Here is a 26376-nt window from a genome sequence, read left to right as displayed (position 1 = left end):
GCCGGTGGTGTGGTCCTTTGTTTGAACTGCTGCCTGGTTCCCATGCCTGGCACCGCTCTATTCCCAAGCACCAGCCAGGAATGAAGCACTGGGGTCGGGCCGGCCCCCAGTGTGACGAAACCCCCTACCAACTTTTTGTATCCTAAAGGATGGGGATGGGTTCCCACTTTTGGATTCCCATTGATTCCAGAGTAAAGGAATTTTGCTACATCAATATCTATAAAAATAAGTATTGTGATGCATTATGATGGACCTAAGAACCATTGTTTAAATGAAAAAAAAAAAAAAAAAAATACTTACAACTTGCTTGTACTTTGACAATATATCCAAGGGTCAGGGCCATGGTCTGAGGGTCAATGGTACTTAGTTGTTTGGCAGCAGCTGTGCCCTGTATTGGCTGCCCATCTTTTAAAGCATAGTAAGTCAGTTCAGCTAGGTTATTAGGACCGTCCAATCGTTGCATTTTCACCATCTGAAAATAAAACAACCAATAAAGCAATGTAAACAGTGAAACAAATGATGTAAAACTAAATTTACTGCAGGGGTATACGAGACAAGGAAACTGATCTGCTTTCGTCCCCCCAAAAATCATGATACTCCTATCTTGTTTTAGTCATGTCTGATATTGCAGCTCCGCCTCATTCACTGAGGACTGAGCTGCAATACCAGTTACAGCCTTTGGACAAGGATGGACCTGTTTCTAGGGAGGGCAAAAACAGACCCTATTTCTAAGCCTTTCTAAAATGGGGGTGATTTTTGAAGTGAACCGTTACCCACCTGAACTGTATAGCTCTGTACAGTGGTTGCTCTTCTAAACCTCCTTGATTGTTGACCAGATATCTGAAAAAGTGTGGCCAATCTTTCTTCCATCTGCTGTGCAAAGCTTTGATTGTTTGCTCCCAGTAGCTGGCTATCAACACCTTGTATCACTAGGGACAAGAGAAAGGATTTATTTAGCATCATTTTAATGTATATACTCTACTTTGCCATTACACTAAAACGCTGACATTTATTTTTTAAACTTTTGGAAGTAAAAAATCAATAAGCTCCAACAGTGATAGCTTTATCATTTTTCATTATACAATAAACACATTTTTTTTTTCAGAAACCTCTTTAAGGGTAGCTTTTATAACTGAACACAGTATCAAATCTGCTGCAGATATGCTGCGAATCCTGTACGTGTAAACGCACCCTAAGGCTAGGTTCACACAATGTCTTTTTTTGGGCCCATTTGCTGCCTTTTTCTGGGCAGCTGAATACCCCTTTAAGATTAGATTTTTTGGATTACAAAAATTGTTGGTGTTTCTTGGAGGCCACACCCTTACTAGCTAAGCCCTGCCCACTTTAAATGACAAGAGAGGTGTAATAATACCAAAATGGGTTGTGCAAAAAAGGGCATACAGGGCATAATGGATTCTTCCTGTAATTTCTGTGTACTGTATGTAGAACAAAGATACGGAAATTATTAACTGTACATATTGGCATTACAGGTACAGTTCAACCTCTCAATAGTGTTTAGTTAGCATCTGGTTTCCAAGATAACTTAACATAGTGGTTTTGTTGACACTGTTTAGGTAGTTTTGTAATCTGTTTCTTCTTGCAATGTGTTGAGAGATGCTTGAGTGCAGTGCGGAATGTTTCCAGGAAAAGGCCAAGGACTTTTATGTGATTGCTATTTGTTCTCTTGGAGGTACAGGTACTCCTCTATAGTGACTTATTTACTACAGTTGCGTAGCATAGAGCCATAGAAGACAAACACACTGATTGTTTTTTGTCTGTTCTATGTCACGTGAAGTGAGCTGTGAATGTATTGTTAAACAGTATAAAAAAGGAATTTTTATTGCGTTTCACTAATGCAATAGCCTGACACCAGTTATATGAACGTTTAACCCCCCGCATAGCTATAGACCTAAATGATAAATTTCTAGCCTCTTTGGGTCATGGTCACCTCTTAAGGAAGCTTACTACATACATTCACTTCAATAATAAATCAGCATGCAGTATATGTCTACCTAGTGGTCGCGCTCAGCAGCCAGAATGTTATCATTTAATGCAGCGCATGTAGATGTTGGGTCAAAAAAACAGAGCTCCCACCAACATAGTTTTCAATGATTATATATTATATGATTTATTACCAATAAGAAAACATAGGACATGTTAAAGGCACATGTTATGTACAAAGTTGTGCAATGGGGACTGCAAAAGCTCAAGTGCCATTTATCTAAAGGGAAGCAAGACAGCCTCTCTGCTAAGAGAAACTGATCATGTCTGAGGAGAATAGCTTCAGAAAGCCTAGGATTGAAGTGTGCTCCTGCAATGACTTTTTTTTTTAGGAATTCCCCTTACTAGTCGATTAATGGAAGAAACATTAGTAGTGAGAAAAGTGGATATGAGATGCCATCCCTTTGCCTCTAAGATGCCTGGTGTTTCCCAGCATTTATATGTAGATTCATGGCAGTACAGGGATGGGATTGCCGCCACAGGGGCAGAGTTTATGAAAACTTGACTGTAAGCACAAAAACTATCCCAATATGTCATCCAATCATATACATTATTAAAATACTCTTAGTCATTGAATAAGGCAAAAGAGATGTCCAAAATGCGTTGTATCGTTGACCTTTTTAGAGAAATACAATAAAGATTTGATGGTTTTATCCACTTAGCTGGTGAGTCGTGTATTGCTTTTTCCTTGTTATCTATTTCTCAAGACCAAGAAGGGACCTGCTTTACTCAGTACTTTAGTTAAAGGAGTTGACCACTTTATAATAAAATAGTTTAGTGAACAGTATTAATAACTGCACTGACAGCTGCTCCCTGTGTACCTCATAGAGCTAAAATAAAAATCCCCTCTTTAAAGCAACTCTCTACCCACAATCTGACCCCCCCCCCCCCCCCCAAACCACCTGTATCTTCGGAAAGCTGCTTTTAATCCAAGATCTGTCCTGGGGTCCGTTGGGCAGGTGATACAGTTATTGTCCTAAAATAACAACTTTTAAACTTGCAGCCCCGTGCCCAATGGTGGGGGCTTAGAGTATCTGTGCCCTAACTTTGCACCACCCCTCCCCATCATTAGGAATGCCACTGGAACATTTTCTCCTGTCTGATCATTGCACAGGTGCCTTAACGATCCAGCCCATGTTCATTATACACACAGGTGGGGAATAGGAGACAATCTGCCTGGAGCATTCCTAATAATGAGGAGGGCAGGGAGGAAGGACAGAGAGGTTCTCCCAGCCTAATGCATACACAATCTAAGCCCCCGCCGTGGGGCACGGGGCTGCCAATTTAAGAGTTGCTTTTTAAGAGAATAACTGCATCACCTGCCGAACGGACCCCAGGACAGATCTTGGATTAAAAGCAGCTATCCGAAGGTATAAGCGGTTTGGGGGAGTCAGATTGTGGGTACAGAGACGCTTTAAGGCTGTGCTGCTCTGTGGTGAGCCTGTCCATAGGATGGCAAACATGGAAGAGCATGTGACCATGCCCGACCCCAGTGTCCAGTGGCGGATTAAATGTACCCTGGGCCCCGGGCTGTCCACCCAACCTGCCCCCCCCACCGGTCAATCTGCCCACATTATAATCCGCTACTGCCCCCCCCCCCCCCTCACGATGTCCCCAATAAACACTGCCTGCCTCCACTCCCTGCTGGACCCAATAAACATAATGTTTGGTCCCTTGCTGCTACCCCCAGTAAGGAAGGTCGCAGGGTCCCAGCGGCACAGAGGATGTCAGGAGGAGGGTGCTGATCTATTGGGGAGGTCCGAGCAGCACAGAGGATGTTAGGAGAGGAGGGCGCTGATCTTATAGGGGAGGTCACAGCAGCACAGAGGATGTAATGAGGAGGGTGCTGATCTATAGAGGAGGTCACAGCAGCACAGAGGATGTCAGGAGAGTAGGATGCTGATCTTATAGGGGAGGTCACAGGGTCACAGCAGCACAGAGGATGTCAGGAGAGGAGGGCGCTGATCTTATAGGGGAGGTCACAGGGTCACAACAGCACCAAGGATGTCAGGAGAGGAGGGTGCTGATCTTATAGGGCAGGTCACAGCAGCACAGAGGATGTCAGGAGAGGAGGGCGCTGGTCTTATAGGGGAGGTCCCAGCAGCACAGAGGATGTCAGGAGAGGAGGGTGCTAATCCTATAGGAGATGGTCCCCCTCTCCCCCCACCCCCACCTTATAGATGGTCCCTCTCCCCCCACCTTATAGATGGTCCCCCTCTCCCCCCACCCCCACCTTATAGATGGTCCCCCTCTCCCCTCACCTTATAGATGTTCCCCTTCTTCTCCCCCCCACCTTATAGATGTTCCCCCTCTTCTCCCCCCCACCTTATAGATGTTCCCCTCTTCTCCCCCCCCACCTTATAGATGTTCCCCCTCTCCCTCCCACCTTATAGATGTTCCCCCTCCCCCCCCCCACCTTATAGATGTTCCCCCTCTTCTCCCCCCCCCACCTTATAGATGTTCCCCCTCTTCTCCCCCCCCCCACCTTATAGATGTTCCCCCTCTTCTCCCCCCCACCTTATAGATTTTTCCCCTCTTCTCCCCCCCCCCCCACCTTATAGATGTTTCCCCTCTTCTCCCCCCCCCACCTTATAGATGTTCCCCCTCTTCTCCCCCCCACCTTATAGATGTTCCCTCTCTTCTCCCCCCCCACCTTATAGATGTTCCCCCTCTTCTCCCCCCCCCACCTTATAGATGTTCCCCCTCTTCTCCCCCCCACCTTATAGATGTTTCCCCTCTTCTCCCCCCCCACCTTATAGATGTTCCCCCTCTTCTCCCCCCCACCTTATAGATGTTCCCCCTCTTCTCCCCCCCCCACCTTATAGATGTTCCCCCTCTTCTCCCCTCCACCTTATAGATGTTCCCCCTCTTCTCCCCCCCCACACCTTATAGATGTTTCCCCTCTTCTCCCCCCCACACCTTATAGATGTTCCCCCTCTTCTCCCCCCCCCCCACCTTATAGATGTTCCCCCTCTTCTCCCCACCCACCTTATAGATGTTCCCCCTCCTCTCCTCCCCCCACCTTATAGATGTTTCCCCTCTTCTCCTCCCCCCACCTTATAGATGTTCCCCCTCTTCTCCCCCCCCCACCTTATAGATGTTCCCCCTCTTCTCCTCCCCCCACCTTATAGATGTTTCCCCTCTTCTCCTCCCCCCACCTTATAGATGTTCCCCCTCTTCTCCCCCCCCCACCTTATAGATGTTCCCCCTCTTCTCCCCCCCACCTTATAGATGTTCCCCCTCTTCTCCCCCCCACCTTATAGATGTTCCCCCTCTTCTCCTCCCCCCACCTTATAGATGTTTCCCCTCTTCTCCTCCCCCCACCTTATAGATGTTTCCCCTCTTCTCCTCCCCCCACCTTATAGATGTTCCCCCTCTTCTCCCCCCCCCCCACCTTATAGATGTTCCCCCTCTTCTCCCCCCCCCCCACCTTATAGATGTTCCCCCTCTTCTCCCCCCCCCCCACCTTATAGATGTTCCCCCTCTTCTCCCCCCCCCCCCTGTGCACAGCAGATAACATAAAAAAACAAACAAAAAAAACCTCACCTGTCGTCCGTTCCCCCGTCGATCCTCTCCTCTGCTGCAGGCTCCGTCTGTCCCCCGGCTGATGTGCGGCTGCCGGAGGGGTCCCGATATATCCCCCGGCAGCGCGCGCATCACAGAGCTCCCCGTGCACCGGAAGTCACAGCCACAGGCGCACGGGGAGCTGTCTGATGCGCGCGCTGCCGGGGGATAGGACAGGACTCCACCGGCAGCTGCACATCAGCCGGGGCCGGGGACAGACGGAGCCGGACTCTTGTGACTGCAAGCAAAACAATGCTTGCGGTCACAAGAGAGTCACCGCAGCGGCGTGGGGGGGGCGGGCCGCAGCGGCATTATAATGTGGGCGGCGCGGCATGGGCCCCCCCGGAGCCTCGGGCCCCGGGCGGCCACCCGAACCGCCCACATTATAATCCGCCACTGCCAGTGTCCTCCATAAGCATATACAGGCTCAGTGGTGGGCACTGGGGGCCGGGGCATGGTCACATGCTCCTCCATGTCGGCCATCTTATTGACAGACTAATCACAGAGCAGGACAGCCCAGCCTGGAGGAGGGGAGTCTGATTTTCGCTCTATGAGGTACACAGGGAGCTGCTGTCAGTAAGTGCTGTGAGTATAATTTCACCATAAAGTGGTCAACCCCTTTAATCATGCATTTGACTTCCCCTTATATCTGCTGTTTTGGGGACACTCAGGGGGCCTCTATACACTTAAATCACTTTCTGCCTTTTCTGTTTGTGTGTGCTAGTTTGTGTGTTGAGTAATTTTGTATCTAATGGGACTGGTTCCATGCACCAGGATAATTATGTCCACTCAGCAGTGGTTTATTTCTTAGTATAGCACCCTCTATAACTATATTTCATATAGAAATCTAAGAAAATGACTCAAAAATTTATGACAGAAAATTAGAAATAAACACAATCCTCATTTGGACGAAGTAAAAAATATAAAGTTACCTGTGTACACCCAGTAGCTCTTAGTGGAAACCGACACATCAATATTCGGATAATACAAGGCTACAAATAAAACAGAGATGGTAAAGTAATTATTACTGACATTATAAAGCAGTGTTTGTAGCTGACTCTCCTGACCTGACTTTTTTAGTAAATGCTTGTTTTTCCTATATAATAACTATTCTGTGCTAATAACTCAGCATTGTTCTGTGGCAAAAATATTAATAAATACAAGGCCTAGATTTCTCAAAGGATGTAAAATAGAAACTGGTGTTAACTGCCCACGACAACTAATCAAAGCTTAGTTTTCTTTTTAACCAGAGCTGAAAGCTGAGCTGTGATTGGTTGTTATGAAAAGTTTACTCCAACTTCTATTTTTTAAAACTTTAGAAATCTGGGCCATGGTGTGTACTACTTACGTTCAGCAATAATTGACGGAGGGTCTCCCAGATAATACCCAACCACTTCTCCAGAGAGGACATTGAGAAGACTGCTAGCTGTCGTACCATTTACCGCATTGCTATTATTCTTCAATACATAGATCAGAGTCAGAATTTGGCTTTCTATGGATGTGTTTAAGATCTGATAAGGACAGAAAATAAAGATATTGTAATGATAAGTAAATAATGTGTAAGTATAGGTGTGCCACAACCATTGTTCAAATGTATATATTGCTAAACTTCTATATGGAACCCATATTTCATGAAGCTTCTTGTGCTTTTGTGACTTCCAGAGATGGTATAGAACTCTCAACTGAAAGGTATAACTGAACAATTTTACATGCCACACTCCCCCGCTTTATAACTCTGCATGGTCTATCTCATTGTGGCCGAGAAGCTATTACTCCTAGATGCTTCTGTTCATTTCAGGTGACTGACCTGTGGCATCCTATAACAGGCTACTTTCAGCCTATGACATCCAAGGTTTGTCTATGGAGATCACATGGCTGTGTGCTTGATTATATGCAGTGGGAGTGGCATAATCAGGTTCACATACTTTCGCCTATATAGTGTGCCTTTCTTTGAAGAACTGATAATATACAATATTTGATTATCCAGGTTCTTACGGTGCATATACTTTTTCTTTTAACAATTTGTTTAATTAAATGTACAACATTGAAGCTGAACAATAACAAGTAAGGGTTAAGCAGATCTGTGGGTAATTTCTGTAGACATTACAGAGCAGAATGTCCTGCCGGTCCGTACACCTGTGAACAGTATAATCATGAAAAGTACCACACGCTCTAACAGGTGCGGCACCGCCGGGACTAGTCCTGTGCCAAAAACCCCATCGTTCTACGTAGACTATTCTGCCAATGTGTATTCTTATTTTCCAGTATATAAAGCCAGAAGAGGAAATGTCTGTCAAACACATGTGACATAAACCACTTTTCCATAATATAAGTATCAGGTAGACATCAGGAAAAATATTGTTATAACGCTGTAAAATTTCCGCTGAATGGTTGTTATATTAGGTCATATGAAGTAAAGTGGTCATTGCAAGAGAATTATCTGCATTGTATGAAGCCCCAAAGGGAACCAAAGTGGTGATATTTTTTAGGCCTTTAGGAGAGTGTTGTAAAGACGTATAAAGGCTTACAGATCATTCGTGCCTCCCTGGGAATTCTGGGAAGAAAGAATATGCAAAGCAGCTCTCTCTCACACCAGTGGAGCATGAGTGGCCTCCAAGTCTCCATACGTCTTTACGACACTCTCCTCAAGGTGAAATATCACCCCTTTGGTCTTGTCAGCACCATGCTCTGTACTGATAAGGGGCAATGACCCCATAATGGCTGTCTGCAGATGGGTAGTCTTTCCTTCTGTAGAGATTTCTGGCTTGGCATACAGTACTAGACATGTTCTAAGACCTTGAATTGGACTAAAACAATTGAAGCAAAAGTGACCTTGAAAAGTATATAAGATCACAAACAAGTTCGTGGTAAAAGGACAGTATATAAGTGATGAAAGAGTCTTACCTGAACTGAGAGGTTGCTGCTCACACCAGTACTGGTAAATTCTGCCGTCTCAAATGCCGTCTGTAGCTTTTGTTCCATGTTTCGGACATACACACAAGTATGGACATTAGAGCCTGTTCCCATCAACTTCAGGACTATCAAAATGGAAGGACATTGAGCAGTGAAAAATATAACATGAAACAATTCTAAGGCTCTCTGCACAAAAAGGCACAAGGACTTCATCAGATCAGTTTTTTGCGCTGACATTTTTTGAATTCTGACAGATCCCATTCCATTGATTCAGAATCCTGCAATCTAAGGTTTTCTTGCCATCAAAAAAACTTGAAACCCCACGATAACTGCCACTGGCTCCCGTCAACCTCCCAAGATTTGGAGGAGGGGAAACTTCACAGAAAGAGGTTAACCAACATATAAAAAACAAGTATCAGCCTAGATTCAAATGATAACATTCACATTTATTAGTGCTGAGCATGTGCCTACCTTCTCAGTGCCGCCATACGTTACAGCCTATCCTGCCTACACCAAGGATAGGGAACCTTCGGCGTTCCACCTGTTGCAAAACTACAATTCCCATCATGCCTGGAGAGCCACAGCTGTAGCCCATTCTTGGCCTACACTTTCTTGGCCCTCCTTTGCAAAGCAAGTCATGTAACACCTAATGATTATGGTAACACATCAATACTGGCAGCAGTCCTGATTCAACCATTTTCACTTGGAATTTTTTTATTCTGGCATATTATTCTTCAGGTTATGGCTTAGTAGACACCAAGAAACTGGCTTTAAAGAACATCACATAAATTACACTCAGGATAAATCATAGTGTCTGGCATCTAAATTGGTCCAGATCCAAAACAACCCTACACAATGGCAGGTTTACCCAGCACTCCAGCAGCATTGTACACCTGCCATCCTGGCAGCACTGACAATAGTCGCTTGTGCGGATCTAGCGTAAAATGCTGTAAAAAAAACTCCAATAAAGTATTTAAAACACAACGACAGCAACAACATGAGGCATAATCCTGGCTACCTGCCAAGAAAGATTAGAAAGGAAGGCCAAGCCAGAGCCCAGACGTTTTCTGCAAATTGAATTGAACTGTCAGCTTCCGGGTAATCTATAGATTACATTGCACAAAGCAGATCATCTAATAACAATAAATTACAATCATTTTATTACTGATATGGGTTATTAATGAGCAGTACATTCTAATGTCAAGCTCTGTTAAGCATATTAGTAATTAGATCTGCTTGTGGGAAAGCTGTGTGGCAAATAAAATCCCTGGTACTGATCTTTCCTAGAGTACTGAATGGCGTATGTGCTTAGATATACCATTCAGGTGGGCCAAATCCACCATTATGGCACATGGATAATTGAGAAAGTAATGTAACAATACAGAGATGATGAAGACTGTACTGTCACAGTACAGAGATAATGTACACAGGGATACTACACACTTGATGTCACAGTAAAGGGGATGATGAACTGGAAGACAGAGTCAAAGTGATCATACACAATAGCACATCGACATTGGCAGCTATGGGGAGCATGGAGAGGTAATGTATACACTTTATTTTCCCTTACACATTTATCAGCCATTGGCCAAGCATCACTGTTACACATAGCGATGTGCAGTCAACGGCTGATGATTTTAGGTCAGAATTTAAAGACACAATCAGCCAATGATTGCTGTCATCAGCTGATCATGTTCTCTATTACAGGAAACGTTAATCTGTCAAAATCGACTGATTTGGCAGATTATCACTCGGGCCTAACACTTTCTAGGTTTAGGCTATATTCACACAACATCTCTTTAATGCCAAATAATTGTCGTTGCTTTAAAAATAATGGACATTCTTCTACATTGACAGCCATCACTTATGATAATGAACATTATTTATGGCCATCATTATCAAACATCGGCCATTATTTTGCTTTAAAAAAGACACTGTGTGAACATAGTCTTAGATGTCTATTAAAATGTCCTGACCTTTTCAAAGAGCATTACAGAGTAATATACATCTCCTTCTGGGGAGGTTCTGGCTTGGCTTACTCCCAGTCATCTACTGAAGCTTCTTAAAGGAGCATGAACATTGTATTGAGAAAAGCTACCTCTAAAAGGAGGCTTTGCATATCCTTTTCCAAAACAGCATTTACAAATTCACTCACCTGTTTTTATCCTAAAGCTGATGTCAGGGTCAGGTTTCCATGGTTCAGCAATAATCGGCACAGACAGCAGGCCTGAAATATTATTTTTAAGTTCTGTAACATCAAAGATGTTGTTTCCTGTAAGAACATCCACAATGGCTGACGGGATGTATACTGAATTGTTCACCGATACAGAATATCCCAACGTCACATTGCGCAGATTCAGCGGCTGTAAAAAGAGAAACAGGTATCAGAATTATACATCAACAAGTAGACAATTGCAACATAAACAGTATGATACACCTTATAGACGTTAACATTTTTCAATTTACAGAGCGGAAGCAAAGAAATGTGCTTTTAATCCAATCTTAATTTTTTTTTAAAGTTTAATTTTCTACTAATAATATTACTATTTCTATTATTATTATTATTATTATTATTTCTATTTCTCTGGCATTGCTAAAGTGTACCTGTCACTAAAAAAAATAACATCTTACATCTTGGGATATGTTACTCCAGTACGTTTATTAGCACTGTCAAAAAAACTTTTGACATGTCATAGACACATACCAATAAAGGAGGATCCAACAGCACCGTAACATTCAGTTCACTAGCCAGGTAGTTAAAGGGATGCACGCAGTAGATAATCACAAGTGTCAGCATGTAAACATTTAGAAGCGTCAAAGTTCAACAGCATACAAGATTTCAGCAAAAATCCAGTGATTTCACTGTATATATATATACAGTATATATATATATATATATATATATATATATATTTATATCCATGTATAGGGTGGGTTCATACTGAGGAATTCTTGCGGATAATGTCCGCGGAATTGCGCTGTCTGTCCGCATGCACGGCCGCGCGCCTTTCCGCTAGCTCCATAGACACCATTCTATGGGCCGGCGTATTCCGCTATCCGCCAAAAGAAGTGACATGTCACTCCTTTCGGCGGATAGTGGAATACGCCGACCCATAGAATGGTGTCTATGGAGCCGGCGGAAAGGCGCGTGGCCGTGCATGCGGACAGACAGCGGAATTCCTCTGACATTATCCGTGAGAATTCCTCAGTGTGAACCCTCCCTTACACAGCAACGTTTTCACCAAAGATGGTCTTTATCATGGGTTTTTATGCTTGATCCTTACGTCATCTGCCACCTTTTCTCTGGTCGAAAAGTTTATACTCAGATATGCAATAAAATCCCTAAATTTTTGCTGTCGGACTTTGCTTCAATATGCCATACAGACATGTCAAAGGATTTAATCAGTCAGGGTGTGAGTGTTTACACTCTAACCGATTGTTAGAACAAGTGGGGAAAGAAGCACACAGATGAGTGCTTCTCTCTCTTTATGCGTGCAACCAACACACCCCTATGGACTTACATTGGGAGCACATCCATACTTACATTTACACATATTTACATACATTTACATATTTACCCACTCTTTTAAGAATCAACGTTGGCATAAAAACTAGAGATGAGCGAATCAGATTAGTTTTGCTTCGTACGAAGCAAAACTGATCTGCACTCATATCACTCAGTCTGCCGGCTCCATGCAGAGAGAGGATACCGCCTGGAAAACATGGATACAGCTATGATGCCAGACTGAGAGATAGTCACGCAGATCAGTTTTGCTTCATATGATTCTGAATCACTCATCTCTAATAAAAACACATACAAGTAGCAAATTGTTCTGCAAACATGGCATAAATGGCTTGATAAATTTCCCTTTCTGACTATCTGGAGCTTTCTGCAGACTATCACCCAAAAGTAATGGGAGGATTATCGCTAGACAAGAAAAATTCTAAATTCACTTTAAAGGGGTAGTGCGGCGGTAAACAATTATTCACAGAATAACACACACACAACTTAATGTATTGTATGTATGTTATGTAACGTAATGTATATTATGTCTGTGAATGGCCCCCTTCCCCGTGTCCCACCACCCCCACCCGTGTACCCGGAAGTGTGGTGCGCTATACATACCTGTCACGTGCAGACTCGTCTCCGATCTTCAGTCAGCGATGTCGTCTTCGGGCCGAATCCCTCCGTCCGTCCTGAGTGCCAGCCGCCCTCTGCCGCGTCATCGGCTGCTCAGCCGCGATTGGCTGAGCATAACTGTGCTCAGCCAATCGCGGCTGAGCATCTGATGACGCTGAAGAGGGCGGCCGGCACTAAGGACGCTCGGAGGGATTCGGACCGAAGACGACATCGCTGACTGAAGATCGGAGACGAGTCAGCACGTAACAGGTATGTATAGCGCACCACACTTCCGGGTACACGGGTGGGGGTGGTGGGACACGGGGAAGGGGGCCATTCACAGACATAACATACATTACAAAGTTGTATAACGTGTAATGTGTGTTATTCTGTGAATAATTGTTTACCACCGCACTACCCCTTTAATGAGGATAGGATGCAATACCAAACTCAGCCTACAGAGGTGCATGAATAATTTCTATTCTCAAATCCCTGACAACCCCCGTTAGTTACGTTTTCCTGCCACAAGTGAGAACACATAGAATATTCTGTACTTACATTTGGTAAGGTGCCATTCATAAATACTTGGATGGGTTTGTTTAAAGCTTGGAATAGAGTAAGACTGAGGAACGCTTGAAATGTTTGCATAATGGCCTCTTTATCTGTAGTCGACGGCGAATACATCAGGGTAAGTACTGAGCAATGAGATACAACCAATAGTTAGCTCATATGCTGCAGTATATATTATACATACAAAGGTTACAAAAGTTACAAAAGTCAAAAAATCACCATAAATATGAGTCCCTGACTCTTTAGTACACAACTGTGGTAAAAGCCATTTTGGACATTGGAATTTTTAGGCAGAATACAGTTCTTCTTCTTAAAGGGGTTGGCCACTTTATAGTAAAACTATTTAGTGTCCAGTATTAGTAAGTGTACTCACTGTATATACTGACAGCAGCTCCCTGTGTACCTCATTGAGCTAAAATCAGACTCTCCTCCTCCAGGCTCTGCTGACGTGCTCTGTGGTGAGGCTGTCTATAAGATGGCCGACATGGAGAAGCATGTGACCATGCCCCGCCCCACAGTGTTCACCATAGGAATATACAGGCTCAGTGTTGGACACTTGGGGTGGGGCATGGTCATATGCTCCTTCATGTCAGCCATCTTATGGACAGACTCATCACAGAGCAGGACAGCACAGCCTAGAGGAGGGAAGTCTGATTTTAACTCTATGAGGTACACAGGGAGCTGCTGTCAGTATATACATTGAGTACACAGGAAGCTGCTGGCAGTCAGTAATGTGAGGACACTTACTAACTTATAACTTACTTATTAATACTAAAGTGGCCAATCCCTTTTAATACCTCCTATGAAGCACCAACTGTAAAGGTTGCTAAGATTTTACACCATTGCCTAAACATTAGTGCCATGATGGCAATAGTGGGAAAGGGTCTGGGTGTACTTACTGCATTACCTCTTTATAATAAAGTGTAAATAGTGCAGACATATTGAAAACCAATTACTGCCACCCCCTCAGTGGCATATGTAGAGGAATACATGCTAACAACTGGTCTCTGTTCAAGTGCCAATGTCTATTCTCACTTGTCAGTCTTATTTAGATGAAACAGTACATACATTATAGCAAATTGTGTGGCAGACGAATGCTATTTATACACTGAAATTGTTATTTTTTTCTATCAGTGTCACAACCGCTGGTAGGGATCTGTCAAGGAGGGGATGAAATGGACACAAGCAGTCAGCCCTTACTTGCCCCTGCCAGCTGTCCCTGTCTACTTCCCTCAGACCAAGGGTTTTCATGTGGGCTTAGGTTAAAATCAAACAAGAAATACGTACAAAAACGGAATCAGAGTAGCATGGTCAGAAAGTACAAAAGCCAAAGTCAGGTAACCAGGCATAGCAAGATAAAGAAATAAGGACACAGGAGGGGCACTATCACACCTTCAAAGAAAGACTAATAGCCAGCAAGGGTTAAAAGCCTAAGGGGAAGTTTTATAGGAGATCAGGGGTCTAGTCTAGAATGTGATTGGACCAGCCCCCTGATCCCAACAAACACTTGGAACAAGCTTGACTGACTGGCAGGGAGGCCTGCGAGTCAGGAGATTCAAATCTCCCGCCTGTTGACACAGTACCACGGCACCCCAGGTTGCCAGGGACGCTGTCAGGTATCCGTGACAATCAGGTTTTTATATATTTCTCAACCTTTAGGAGAAACAGTAAAATAACATTTTCACAATTACTACTGTTTGTATGTGTATTGCAATGAACAGTGTCACTTGTTCTAAATGCAGAGAGCAATTACCAAAAACTGGTACAAAAGTAGCAAAGGTTAGTTTGTCATATAAAGATGAGAGGACTTTATCAATTGGTACAACTTAAAGTTTTATTACATGGCCAAAGCCAACCTATAAAGGTGCAATGATCTTGTTTACAGCGCCTATTACATAGCTTGTTGATCATACAGCTAGGGCGTCAGCCATACATCTCCTATAACACAGGGAAACATATGCCTGACAGCAGACAATTTTTTGACATGCTGAAATGAACTCAATTACACTAAGTGAACAGTAAGACAGACCACCACACTTTTATAACATGTAGTCAAGCTCTATTAAAGGGAATGTCTAATTTGGAAAACCTATTAAAGCATTTAGAGTTAAAGAGAAGTTTTTCATTCAAGACCTTTATCAGCTCTCTGTTGTGGAACCATAGATTACACAGGCAGTCTACTGATTTAAATGAGCACCATTTTTCCTTTGGTAGCGCTAAAGAGACACTGAACATTTGCAGCCAAGTTCATCCACATGAATATGTGAAAAGTTACTCCAAATGGCATTAATGCTTTAAAGTGACACTGTCACCCCCTTTTTGCATTATGACTTCTCTACACAGGTGTAAATGGTAAATTTTGCACTTTCCATATCTTATTTTTTATCATAAGTCATGGTGCTTATTCCAGTAAAAAGTAACCTTTTATCATCTGCAAATTGTTCTACCTGGGCGGGCCTTCAGTGCAACTTAGCCCCACCCACATCACCACTGTAGGTACTGCCCCCTCCATGACATCATAGGTCACGCCCCCTCTGTGGCCTTTGGTATGGGCCGGTCGAGAGGGGGGGCCTAGACCTTTAGGCTGATCCATTCCAATGGCCGCCCAAGGGGCAGGGCCTAGACGGCTATGGCGTCTCAGGGGGCGAGGTCTACTGCACTGCTGTGGGCGGGGCTAAGTGGCAATTCAGTCAAGCACACCCACCCAGGTGGCACAATTCACAGATGATAAAAGATCACTTTTAGCTGGAACAAGCACCATAACGTATGATATAAATAAGGTATGAAAACTGCAAAATGTACCCTTTGTATTGATGTCATAATGCAAAAAGGGGTGACAGTGTGACTTTAAGTCACTTATAACTCATTGTGACTTTATAACTCATTCAGGCCACACAGTGACATGTCTGTAGAATGTCGGTATATAAAATATTCCCCCTCAACATATAAAATTAACCATATGAAAGTAACTCAGAAGTTAATGGAGCAGCTACATTTTGTTTATTATGTGTATTCTCATTTTTGAAATATTGTCACTTTTCACAGACTGAAGGTAGACAGCGCCTCGGTCAGTGATTGGATATGCGGACTGTCACTCTCAAGATAAGTTTGCCTTGGAAGTAAGGTTTAGTGGGGGACCGGCAGTGTGTTAGGTGAGTGTGGGTTCTTTATTATTATCTCTGTGGCCCCCAGCAATATATAAGTCAAGTCCAGAAAAACCCTTCAATCCCATTGTCAGTTGTCTATCAGGCAAAAATGGAAAGAATTAGCAAGGAGTTAACCCCTATGTTCCCTGCAAGAATTTTAGTTTCAGAAGCTTGGGAAAAAATCCTACAGACTGTCAAACACTGTGGGCAAGTTTACCATGTATTTACTTTTTTATCACTGGTTTCTATCTTTGGTGTTAATAACACTGAGGATAGAGTTGCCTAGATGCTGATGGAAAGTGCAGAAAGTTCTCACAGAGTAACTACATTATAACTGCAAGTAGCCTTAGGATGAAAACAAACTTTGCATTGCAGCCTTGCTTTGCCCTAGAGGCATGATTACTTGTTGATGTATTTTATAGAACACAGGAACCTCACAATCTCTTTGTTCTTAAAAGTGGACCCAGACTTTTTTTATTGGTTTGATGTTTCAAAGTCCAAAACAGCACAAGTGATAACCTATTCCTTTTACTAATAAGATCAAAATGCAAACTCTACATGTCGGGAAACCAACTTATTACTGATGGGGCGCAGAACCTCAGTTCTCGTTGACAACCTGGCTGAGTGAGTACCATCTTTTGATAACCAACAATAAAATTTTAGCAAAAATTGAGGCCAGTAGGGTCCAACTTTTCTAACACTGTAATTCTGATATAGAAAACATTTTCCATACAGCTGAACAAGAGCATTGAAAAACCATGAACTTACCAGTTTTCACCATGGTATCAGAGGATGGCTTGCACTCAACTGAAGAAGGTGTTGTAGTTGGAATCAGAATTGTTGTCACAGCTGTGCTATTCACAACAGATGCAACTGTTGTTGGTGTCGCAGAAGCCACAGATGTCCTCAGGGATGTTGTAGTAGATGCCATTGTTGATGAAGTAATGGTTGGAGTAAGAACAGTTGGCGCTTTGGTGGTATCTGACACGGTTGTGGCTGTATCTGTATTAGGTGTATGAGTAGTTGTTGAAGGAGGTGATGTGAGAGTTGTGGTTTGTGATGTTGTTGGAAGAAGGACAGTGATAGAGGTATGTATGGTATGATTTGTTGGTGTAGAGCCTGTAGTAACAACTCCTAATGTTGATGTCTGGGCACTCTTGGTAAATTGAGTGGTCAACAATGTATAAATAATAGATGGGGACACATGAGTTGTAGGAGTCGTGAAAGTCACAGAAGAAAAGGGAGAAGGCTTTTCTGTAGAAGTAAAGTTTTGTGTTGCATTTCCTGTAGATGAAACAGTTGATACTTCAGCAGAAGGTACCACAGAAGAGACTGTAGAAAGAGAATGAGATATGTTTGTTGAAAGATTTGTAGTTGCAAGAGGTGAGAAAGATGAGGAATTAGTAAATTTTATGATTGTGGATGACAAATGGGATGTGATGTTAAGCATGGACATTGTAGTGGCCTCTGTGTGAGTAGTACTTTTATTAGAATTTACAATATCTATAGTGGTTGCAGCTGCCAATTTAGTTTGTGTAGCTGACTGAGATTGTAGTGATGTGACAGAAGAGGGACTATTAGTAGTGGTACTTTGATGACTATCTGATATCACAGTAGATGTGCTACTGGTAGTGTTTGTTTGAAAAACATCTGATACGACTGCAGATGTACTATTGGTAGTGGTTATTTGAAGACCATCTAATGTCACAGTAGATGTATTATTGGTAGTGTTTCTTTGGAGACCATCTGATGTAACCATAGGTGTACTATTGGTAGTTCTTTGTAGACCATTTAATGTGGCTGTAGATATACTATTGGTAGTGCTAAGTTCAAGACCATCTGATGTCACAGTAGATGTACTATTGGTAGTGTTTCCTCGGAGACCATCTGATGTAGTTGTTCTTTGAAGATCATCTGATGTGACTGAAGTTGTATTATTGATAGTGGTTAATTGAAGACCATCTGATGTCACAGTAGATGAACTGTTGGTAGTTGTTCTCTGAAGGTCATCTGATGTAACTGTAGTTGTAATATTGAAAGTGGTTATTTGAAGGCCATCTGATGTCACAGTAGATGAACTGTTGGTAGTTGTTCTCTGAAGGTCATCTGATGTAATTGTAAATGTACTATTGGTAGTTGTTCTTTGAAGATCATCTGATGTCACAGTAGATGTACTATTGATAGTGTTTTGTTGAAGACCATCTGATGTAACTGTAGATGTACTATTGAAAGTGTTTCTTTGGAGACCACCTGATGTGACCATAGGTTTACTATTGGTAGTAGTTCTTTGGAGACCATTTGATGTGGCTGTAGATATACTATTGGTAGTGCTAAGTTGAAGACCATCTGATGTCACAGTAGATGTACTATTGGTAGTGTTTCCTCGGAGACCATCTGATGTAACTGTAAATGTACTATTGGTAGTTGTTCTTTGAAGATTATCTGATGTGACTGTAGTTGTATTATTGATAGTAGTTATTTGAAGACCATCTGATGTCACAGTAGATGAACTGTTGGTAGTTGTTCTCTGAAATTCATCTGATGTAACTGTAAATGTACTATTGGTAGTTGTTCTTTGAAGATCATCTGATGTCACAGTAGATGTACTATTGGTAGTGTTTTGTTGAAGACCATCTGATGTAACTGTAGATGTACTATTGAAAGTGTTTCTTTGGAGACCATCTGATGTGACCATAGGTTTACTATTGGTAGTAGTTCTTTGGAGATCATTTGATGTGGCTGTAGATATACTATTGGTAGTGTTAAGTTGAAGACCATCTGATGTCACTGTATATGTACTATTGGTAGTTGTTCTTTGAAGATCATCTGATGTCACAGTAGATGTACTATTGGTAGTTTTTTGTTGAAGACCATCTGATGTAACTGTAGATGTACTTTTGGTAGTGTTTCTTTGGAGACCATCTGATGTCACAGTATATGTACTATTGGTAGTTGTTCTTTGAAGATCATCTGATGTCACAGTAGATGTACTATTGGTAGTGTTTTGTTGAAGACCGTCTGATGTAACTGTAGATGTACTTTTGGTAGTGTTTCTTTGGAGACCATCTGATGTGGCCATAGATGTAGTGTTGGTAGTTGTTCTTTGAAGGTCATCTGATGTCACTATAAATGTACTATCGGCAGTGGTTCTTTGAAGATCATATGATGTGACTGTTGATGTACTATTTGTAGTGGTTCCTTGAAGACCATCTGAACTTGTCAGATATTCAAAATGTTTGCTTGATGCCTGTACTGTAGGTAGTACTGAAGAATGAGTAGACTGACTGCTTGGTAACAATAATGTACCATGACTTCCATTATTGTCTAAGGCTGTAGTAATCTGTGTTGTAGAGCTCATGTAGTATGTGGCACTGACACTAGGCTGTGTTGATGTAGAAAGGAATGGATTTGCTACACTGCTGGATAACAGTGAAGGCCTTGAGATTTCCCAAATAGTGGATTCTTGCAAACTTTCTGTTTTTGTATCAATGTTTATGGACGGGGAAGACAATGTTGTAGATATGTTTGTCATAACTGGTAATGCATTGGTAGCTGTTTCAACAGCATTATCAGGTATGGTCGACGGTGTAAATGCATTAGAAGGGGAGATTTCTGTAGAGCCTGTTGTTGACTTCTGTTGTGATGTTACTTCTGAAACTCCTGGTGTGATTGATGTACTTTGTTCCCTACTGGTAAAATTAGATTTAGGGAAGGAAGACACCATACTTGTGGCTTGATAACCGGGATATGAAGTCGAATTCCCCTCTATACCATTTGAATTTGTACCTGTTTCTTTAGTAGCAAAGGAAACCCAACTTAATGTAGGCATCTCAGATGCAGTTGACTGGGAAGAAACAGTAACTGTTGATGTACTGGCTTCAGACAATGATGTGATACCAGAAAAAGCAGAGCTATTATCAGTAGCTGTTTGGGTTGTAATTTTACTAACATCAAGGTTAGATGTTGATTTAAGAGTAGTTTCCAATGTACTAAGATATGAAGTTAAGAATTCTGGTTTTGTTGGTGTTAAGCTTGAGTGATCCTCAATGGTTGTGGTTATGTGTGTGGTTTTTCCTGCTGTCTGTTGGATCTCAGTGTTTGTATTGCTGTCATTTGTCATTGCGAAAGTGGAGATTTCCATTGGTGTTTCAGAAGCTAATGTTGCACCTGAATGGGAATAAAGTGTTGTTGATATGCTTATTTCTAGCTGGGATGTAACATTTGCAAATGCATTAGTCCTTAATGCCATCTCGCTTGTTTTGTCAAGTGATATAGGCAATGTTGTATTCTTCAGTGATGTATGCTGGATCTCAGTGTTTTTACTGGTATCATTTATCATTGTGATCATGGAAATTTCCATTGGTGTTTCAGAAGTTAATGTTGACATGCTTGTTTCCAATGGGGACGTAACATTTGGAATATCATTTGAAGTCCGCAATACCATGTCACTTGTGTCAAGTGGTATAGCCAATGTTGTAGTCCTCACTGATGTATGCTGGTTTAGAGTATTTGCAATAGTGTCATTTATCATTGTGAGATTTTTGGTGGTGATTTTCGGTGGTGTTTCAGAAGTTCTTGTTGCACTTGAATGTGGATAAATCATTGTTGACACTTTGGTTTCCAATGAAGATGTAACATTTGCAGAGTCATTAGAAGTCAACAATGTTGTGTCACTTGTTGTGCCAAGGGATATAGGCAATGTTGTGGTCTTCACTGATGTCTGCTGGATCTCAGTGTTTGTTCCAACGTTACCTATCCCTGTGAATGGACTGATTTTGGGTGGTGTTTCATCTGATGTTGTCCTTGAATGTGTATTGAACACTGTTGCTGTGTTTGTTTCCAATGGGAATGTAGCATTTGCCATTTCACTCTTTGTGTCATGTGATATAGGCAAGGTGGTGGTCTTCAGGGATGATTCTACGTCTAATGACAAAGCTACGTCCATGCTTACTGAAGTTGTTGTCTCTAATGTTGACAACATAGGATTTGTGTTTAGTGTATGACCTGTCTGGAGCATTTCGGTCACAGTATTAGTACTATATGCTAGAGCGGATGTTTTAAAAGAGGAAGTTACTCCTGGTGGGGATTCTGAACTAGCCACTGAAGTACTCAATGAGGGGATGTCATCAGTTACACGTTCTGTTACATACAGTTGTTTGGTAGAAGTTGAAGACATATTGCTACTTGGTACTACAGTAAAAGTAATTTGAGAGTTTGTTCCTTCAGGAAATGAGTTAGACTGTGATGGACTAATACTAGTACTTACTGTTGTCATGCTTTGAATGTGTGAAGTACTGGTTAAGAGATCTGTAATGTTAGACATTGTGGCATCAGTAATTCTATCAATGTTGATGGACAACCTATCAGACAAAGTGGATCCAAAAGTATGTTCAGCCTCTGTGTTCTCAGTAGGTTGAACAGAAATGAATGCCATTGATGAGTTAAGTGGAGTTGATGTAGTGACAGACACAGTGGACATCATGGCACTAGGGGACGTATTGAAGACAAGTGTAGAATTGGTTGCCTCCACAGATCTTTCTTCTGAGCTTGCTATGGTTGGAGTATCAGTAAAGGAACTGGATTCTATCAATCTTGCTGATGGTTTTTCTGTTGATATTGGTGAGAGGGATACAATTTCCTTTTGTGTTATTGGAAAAGATGTAGATGTAGATGTATTAATATTCCTACTACTTTCAGTAGTGTATGTCTCTACCTGATGGGATGCTAAACTGCCTGTATCTAATGTGTTTAGAGGTGTTGTAAATGTTGTGTTTGATGGAGTAGATGGTTTATCTGATGGAGAAAATGGGTCAACTTTGTATTCAGAGCTTGTTGATGGGGCAACACTTTCATTGGGAAGGGTGTAGATTGTTTTCATGGAAGACGGTTTCAGTGTTAGGGATGTAACAGCTACTGATGCAGATTCAGTTTCATTGCTGGTTAGTCCTAAAGTGTCTCCTATTGTTGCCTTTAAAGCCGAGTCTGTATGCGACGGTGCTTGAGTAGCTTCTAGAGACTGATTTTCCTTTGCCAAATCAGTGGTGCCATTTTGGATCGCCTCCCATGAGCTGGTGGAATAAACATTATTGCTGTCTGCTTTAGAGCTAACATGTAATACATTTGTTGTTGTGTCCTGAGTTAACACTTCCTCCTGAGTAACTTTATCGAAGTAATGCAAAGCAGATGACTTATAATCAGTTACTGATGAGGAAGTCTGGTAAGGTGGAGATGATGATGGTGATGATGGTATTGATAATGAAGGTGGAGGTGATGGCAATGATGAAGTAAAACTGTCTCCTGTAGAAAAGAGGTTAAGTGATGGATGCAAAGTTGATAAAGGCAACATGCTGGTATCATTTAGACCTGGGTTTGTAGGCTGGACTGTAGATAGGATCAGAGATTCAGAAGGACCAGGTTCTTCAAACTGTACAGACATATTGCCTGGAATGGCGCTGGTTGGACTTGTATGATTGAGTTTGCTGGTGGTGGGTGTTGTATTATAAACCATAGTATTATTTTCTATCTCTTCTTGCATATATAAACCAAGAATTTCACTGGCTGCAGAAGATAATTCTTGAGTTGTCCAGGATTCACCTATGGTGCTTGCATCTGGTGGAACTGTTAAGGAACCTAAAATGATAAGGACATAGCTATATGTTAGTTTAAATTCTTTGTGACTTGGCTTCAAGAATATACATATAACAGCAATGGGAAATCAAACGGTTTAATGTTTGTCAGTCAGTGAGATAATTACACAGATTTTGTAAAGGAGCACTCAAGAGTATAAAAACGTGTTTAAAGGGGTACACCGAGCAAGGGTCTTTTTTGACAAATGCACATGAATGGGTTGTTTAAAAATAATAAAGCATACTTACCTCTGTGGTGCCCGCATTGCCAGTATCTTACCACTCCATCCTGCAGTGCAGTTGCTTCCAGGTTCTGGGGCTAGAGTGATACAATACCGGCGGCGCAGGACCCAGGGAGGTAAGTGCTTTGTAACAACCTATTCCAGGGAATATGTCAAAAAGGTCCTTGCCCCGAGTACCCTTTTAATACACTGCTTTAAAAAAGTTATACTACTTTAGGCTATGTTCGCACAACATATATTTTCTATTAATTACGGCCATTTTTACAAATTCGGCCGGGATTCCTAGTGGCCGCAGGAAAAACAGATCTGTTTTTTGCGGCCACTATTCATTAATAGCGGCAGCACAGAACTGTCAGTTCACACAATGGAAAGTGCTGCTTTGGCCGCACTATTAATTGTGTGCTTTGGTGAATTGGGATGCTGGCACACCCAGATGCACCGGCATCCTAATTTAACAGAAATTAAGTTCATCCAGCTGGTACTGCAGTACCGGCCGGGATGAACTACACTGACACGAGCTGTTCTGTGACACCGCTGGTGTCTTACTGTGTGTGAACCCGGCCTTATAATATACCTGCAAGTCTTGATACCCTGCTCAAGACAGAGCAGGGTCCCATTCCCACACATATACAGTACCTGAGGGGGGGGATGGGGAGGGTTTCCAACACAACCACTGTGTCCAGCACCCACTTGCTATTACTGCTCACTGTAATAGAACTAGTAGCAGTGCAAGCGCTGACCGTACCTGTATGCAACTAGACAGCTCATCCATCAATACATGGCTGTTGACAGAGGACAATGAATGGAGTGCAGGCGCTGTCGGAAGGCATGTATGGACAGATGAACCATCTGGTTGCATACAGGGATAGGCACTGAGCAGAATTCTGCATTCTTAGAGCTATTACACATATAGATTATTGTGCAAAAAATTGTTACATCGTTCGAATTTAAGCAAAAATCTTTCTGAGTGTATGCAGACGACAATCACATGACTAACGAAAATTTGTTAGTATGTTGATCGCATCTTTTGAGCTGACCATAAAATCATCATTAATTATTTCCTAATTGCTTGCAAATCATTCGGTGTATGTACACATCATTCATTCGTAATTACAATCATTCATATACTACGAATTGCTATCGTAACAAACAACTATCGTTCCATGTATTATGGTGAATAATTTCAGGTAGTTCCCAAAAGCGCTCACTTGCAACCGTTTATCGTTAATTGGTGGAAACCAAAAAAATGGCTTCATTTAATAGGACCCTAAACAGGGGTGCGGAGAGAGACCAATCTATTAGAAGGTGATCTGCTACTTACACTGCAGTGGTATGAAAAAAAACAGGGTAATGATATACTGGATAGCCTGACACTTCCACTCCTGCCCAAGCCCTGACCACCATTGCAGCAATACAACTGTACCTTCATAAAACACTTCACAACTTCACTAAAAAAATATTCAAAAAAGTGAAGATGAAATAGATTTATGAAATACCAATACAGTCAATTTCAGAATCAATAAACATCCTTCTTGGAAAGGAAATCAATATATTAAATAAACTATACATAGAATGAGGTGTACACAAAGTGGTTAGGTTTTTATTTTACAGTTTTTATAGGTAAGGGGCATGGTTGAGAACAGGGGCTGGTAGGCCATGTTCTCTGGGTGCTGTATGCCAGGTGGGCACCAATAAGCCACTCTTCTTGATCACAGCATTTAGCTACAACCCTACATAGTTCCCAAAATATTGACACCCCCAATTTTATTGACAAGTTCTGCTCTCATGTTAAATGTGCTATCTATGAATCATTATATTTTATGGTTCCTATTATGACCATTTGTGCAGTTTCATTAGGGAAAAACTTATAGAGTTACATGTTTATGCTACAAAATATATATCTACAATATATAGGCTATATATATATAACTTTTTTAAAGTATTATAGAACTTCATATGTAATGTACTAACAATGTATTAGTCAAGCAGCCAGTCTTTATGATCATGACTACTTAACATAAACGGCACAATGCCAGGAGCTAGGTCCACAGGAAAACAGGGACATAATATGCAGAAGAAAGGCGAAAGAGACTGAAGCGCTGTGTTATATAAGCATTTGATCTGCAAGCAGCAAAAAAATAAAACCTACAGATTTCAATGTGTAACAATAACTTTACTTCCAGTGTTTCGGTGAGTCATAGACCGTCAGCTCATTTGTAGTTTGCAAACTTGATGGTTCTTTGAGTCATAGACAGGCAGCTTCAATTGTGTTCATTTATCAAGGACGCAGCCAACAGAGTCATTATTCGCCAGTTGTCATGGAAATGAGGCGAGATATCCCTCAAAAGCCGCGATTCAGACAAAAGACGGTTTATATCTTAATTATAACCATCAGGATGCAAGCTATTCCTTGTTATATAATGTCCTATAGTTATTTTGCAAATTATATCCTAAAAAATGATCTAAGCATAGGGAGTCCATAGGCTGCAGCCCTTATAGATTGCCTTACTGTACATGCATGTACCAGAAGCAATCCTACCATGGGCCTTTAGGCCTATGGCCAACATTTTAGAGCTGTTTTTCTAGGGTATTTTTTGTTAAATAAAGTGATTTACAAAAATGTTAAGAACCACAAAGGCTTTCAAATGGAAGGAAGTTCTTTGGAATGATAATGACCATTTCAAAAAATCGGCTCTGCATTAGTTACCTGTTCAGTATGGCACCATGATCTACCTGAGCAGTATAGGGTTATGTAATAGAGTGTCTATTCATCTGCATGTGTATATATGCTGTATATGTATAGCCACCCTAAACAAAGCCCTAAGTACGACCCGCGCCTCAGTTCACCTGAGTAGAGATGATCGAACATCGGAAAATCTTAGGTTCTATAGAACTCGAACCTTGTCGAACCTTCCGCTTTTGATTCCTGATGCCTTCCCGGTCCACAGAGAAGGAGGAGACAGCCCGGATATCGCTTGGAATTCCAGGATTCAGCCTAGGTAATAGGCTGTATCCCAGAATTCCAGGCGGTCCCTGAGCTTTCTCCTCCTTCCCCACGGACCGGGAAGGCATCAGGAATCAAATGCGGAAGGTTCGACAAGGTTTAAGTTCTATAGAACCTAAGATTTTTTAATGTTCAATCATCTCTAGAGCTGAGGTCTAGCTTTTGAACATACAGTGCAACCTAAACTTCA

At 42.0% G+C, this 26376-nt stretch overlaps 1 protein-coding gene across 1 annotated transcript in view; it reads right to left on the bottom strand.

Moving 5' to 3' along the window:
- The window catches only part of KIAA1549L (KIAA1549 like), a 112255-nt gene that overhangs the window by 44260 nt on the left and 41619 nt on the right, over positions 1–26376 (bottom strand). Inside the window, exons 2-9 of the mRNA XM_069965792.1 lie at positions 17083–22944; positions 13157–13293; positions 10634–10841; positions 8470–8603; positions 6914–7076; positions 6498–6557; positions 778–929; positions 301–472 (exon numbers count right to left, since the gene is read on the bottom strand). Coding sequence (XP_069821893.1) covers positions 301–472; positions 778–929; positions 6498–6557; positions 6914–7076; positions 8470–8603; positions 10634–10841; positions 13157–13293; positions 17083–22944 — 6888 coding nt within the window. The remainder of the gene's footprint in view (positions 1–300; positions 473–777; positions 930–6497; positions 6558–6913; positions 7077–8469; positions 8604–10633; positions 10842–13156; positions 13294–17082; positions 22945–26376) is intronic.

The sequence above is a fragment of the Dendropsophus ebraccatus genome, chromosome 4 (genome assembly GCF_027789765.1).
Source record: "Dendropsophus ebraccatus isolate aDenEbr1 chromosome 4, aDenEbr1.pat, whole genome shotgun sequence".
Classification (NCBI taxonomy): Eukaryota; Metazoa; Chordata; class Amphibia; order Anura; family Hylidae; genus Dendropsophus; species Dendropsophus ebraccatus.
The sequence above is the reverse complement of the archived record's forward strand: the minus strand, read 5'-3'. Positions and strand labels throughout refer to the sequence as shown.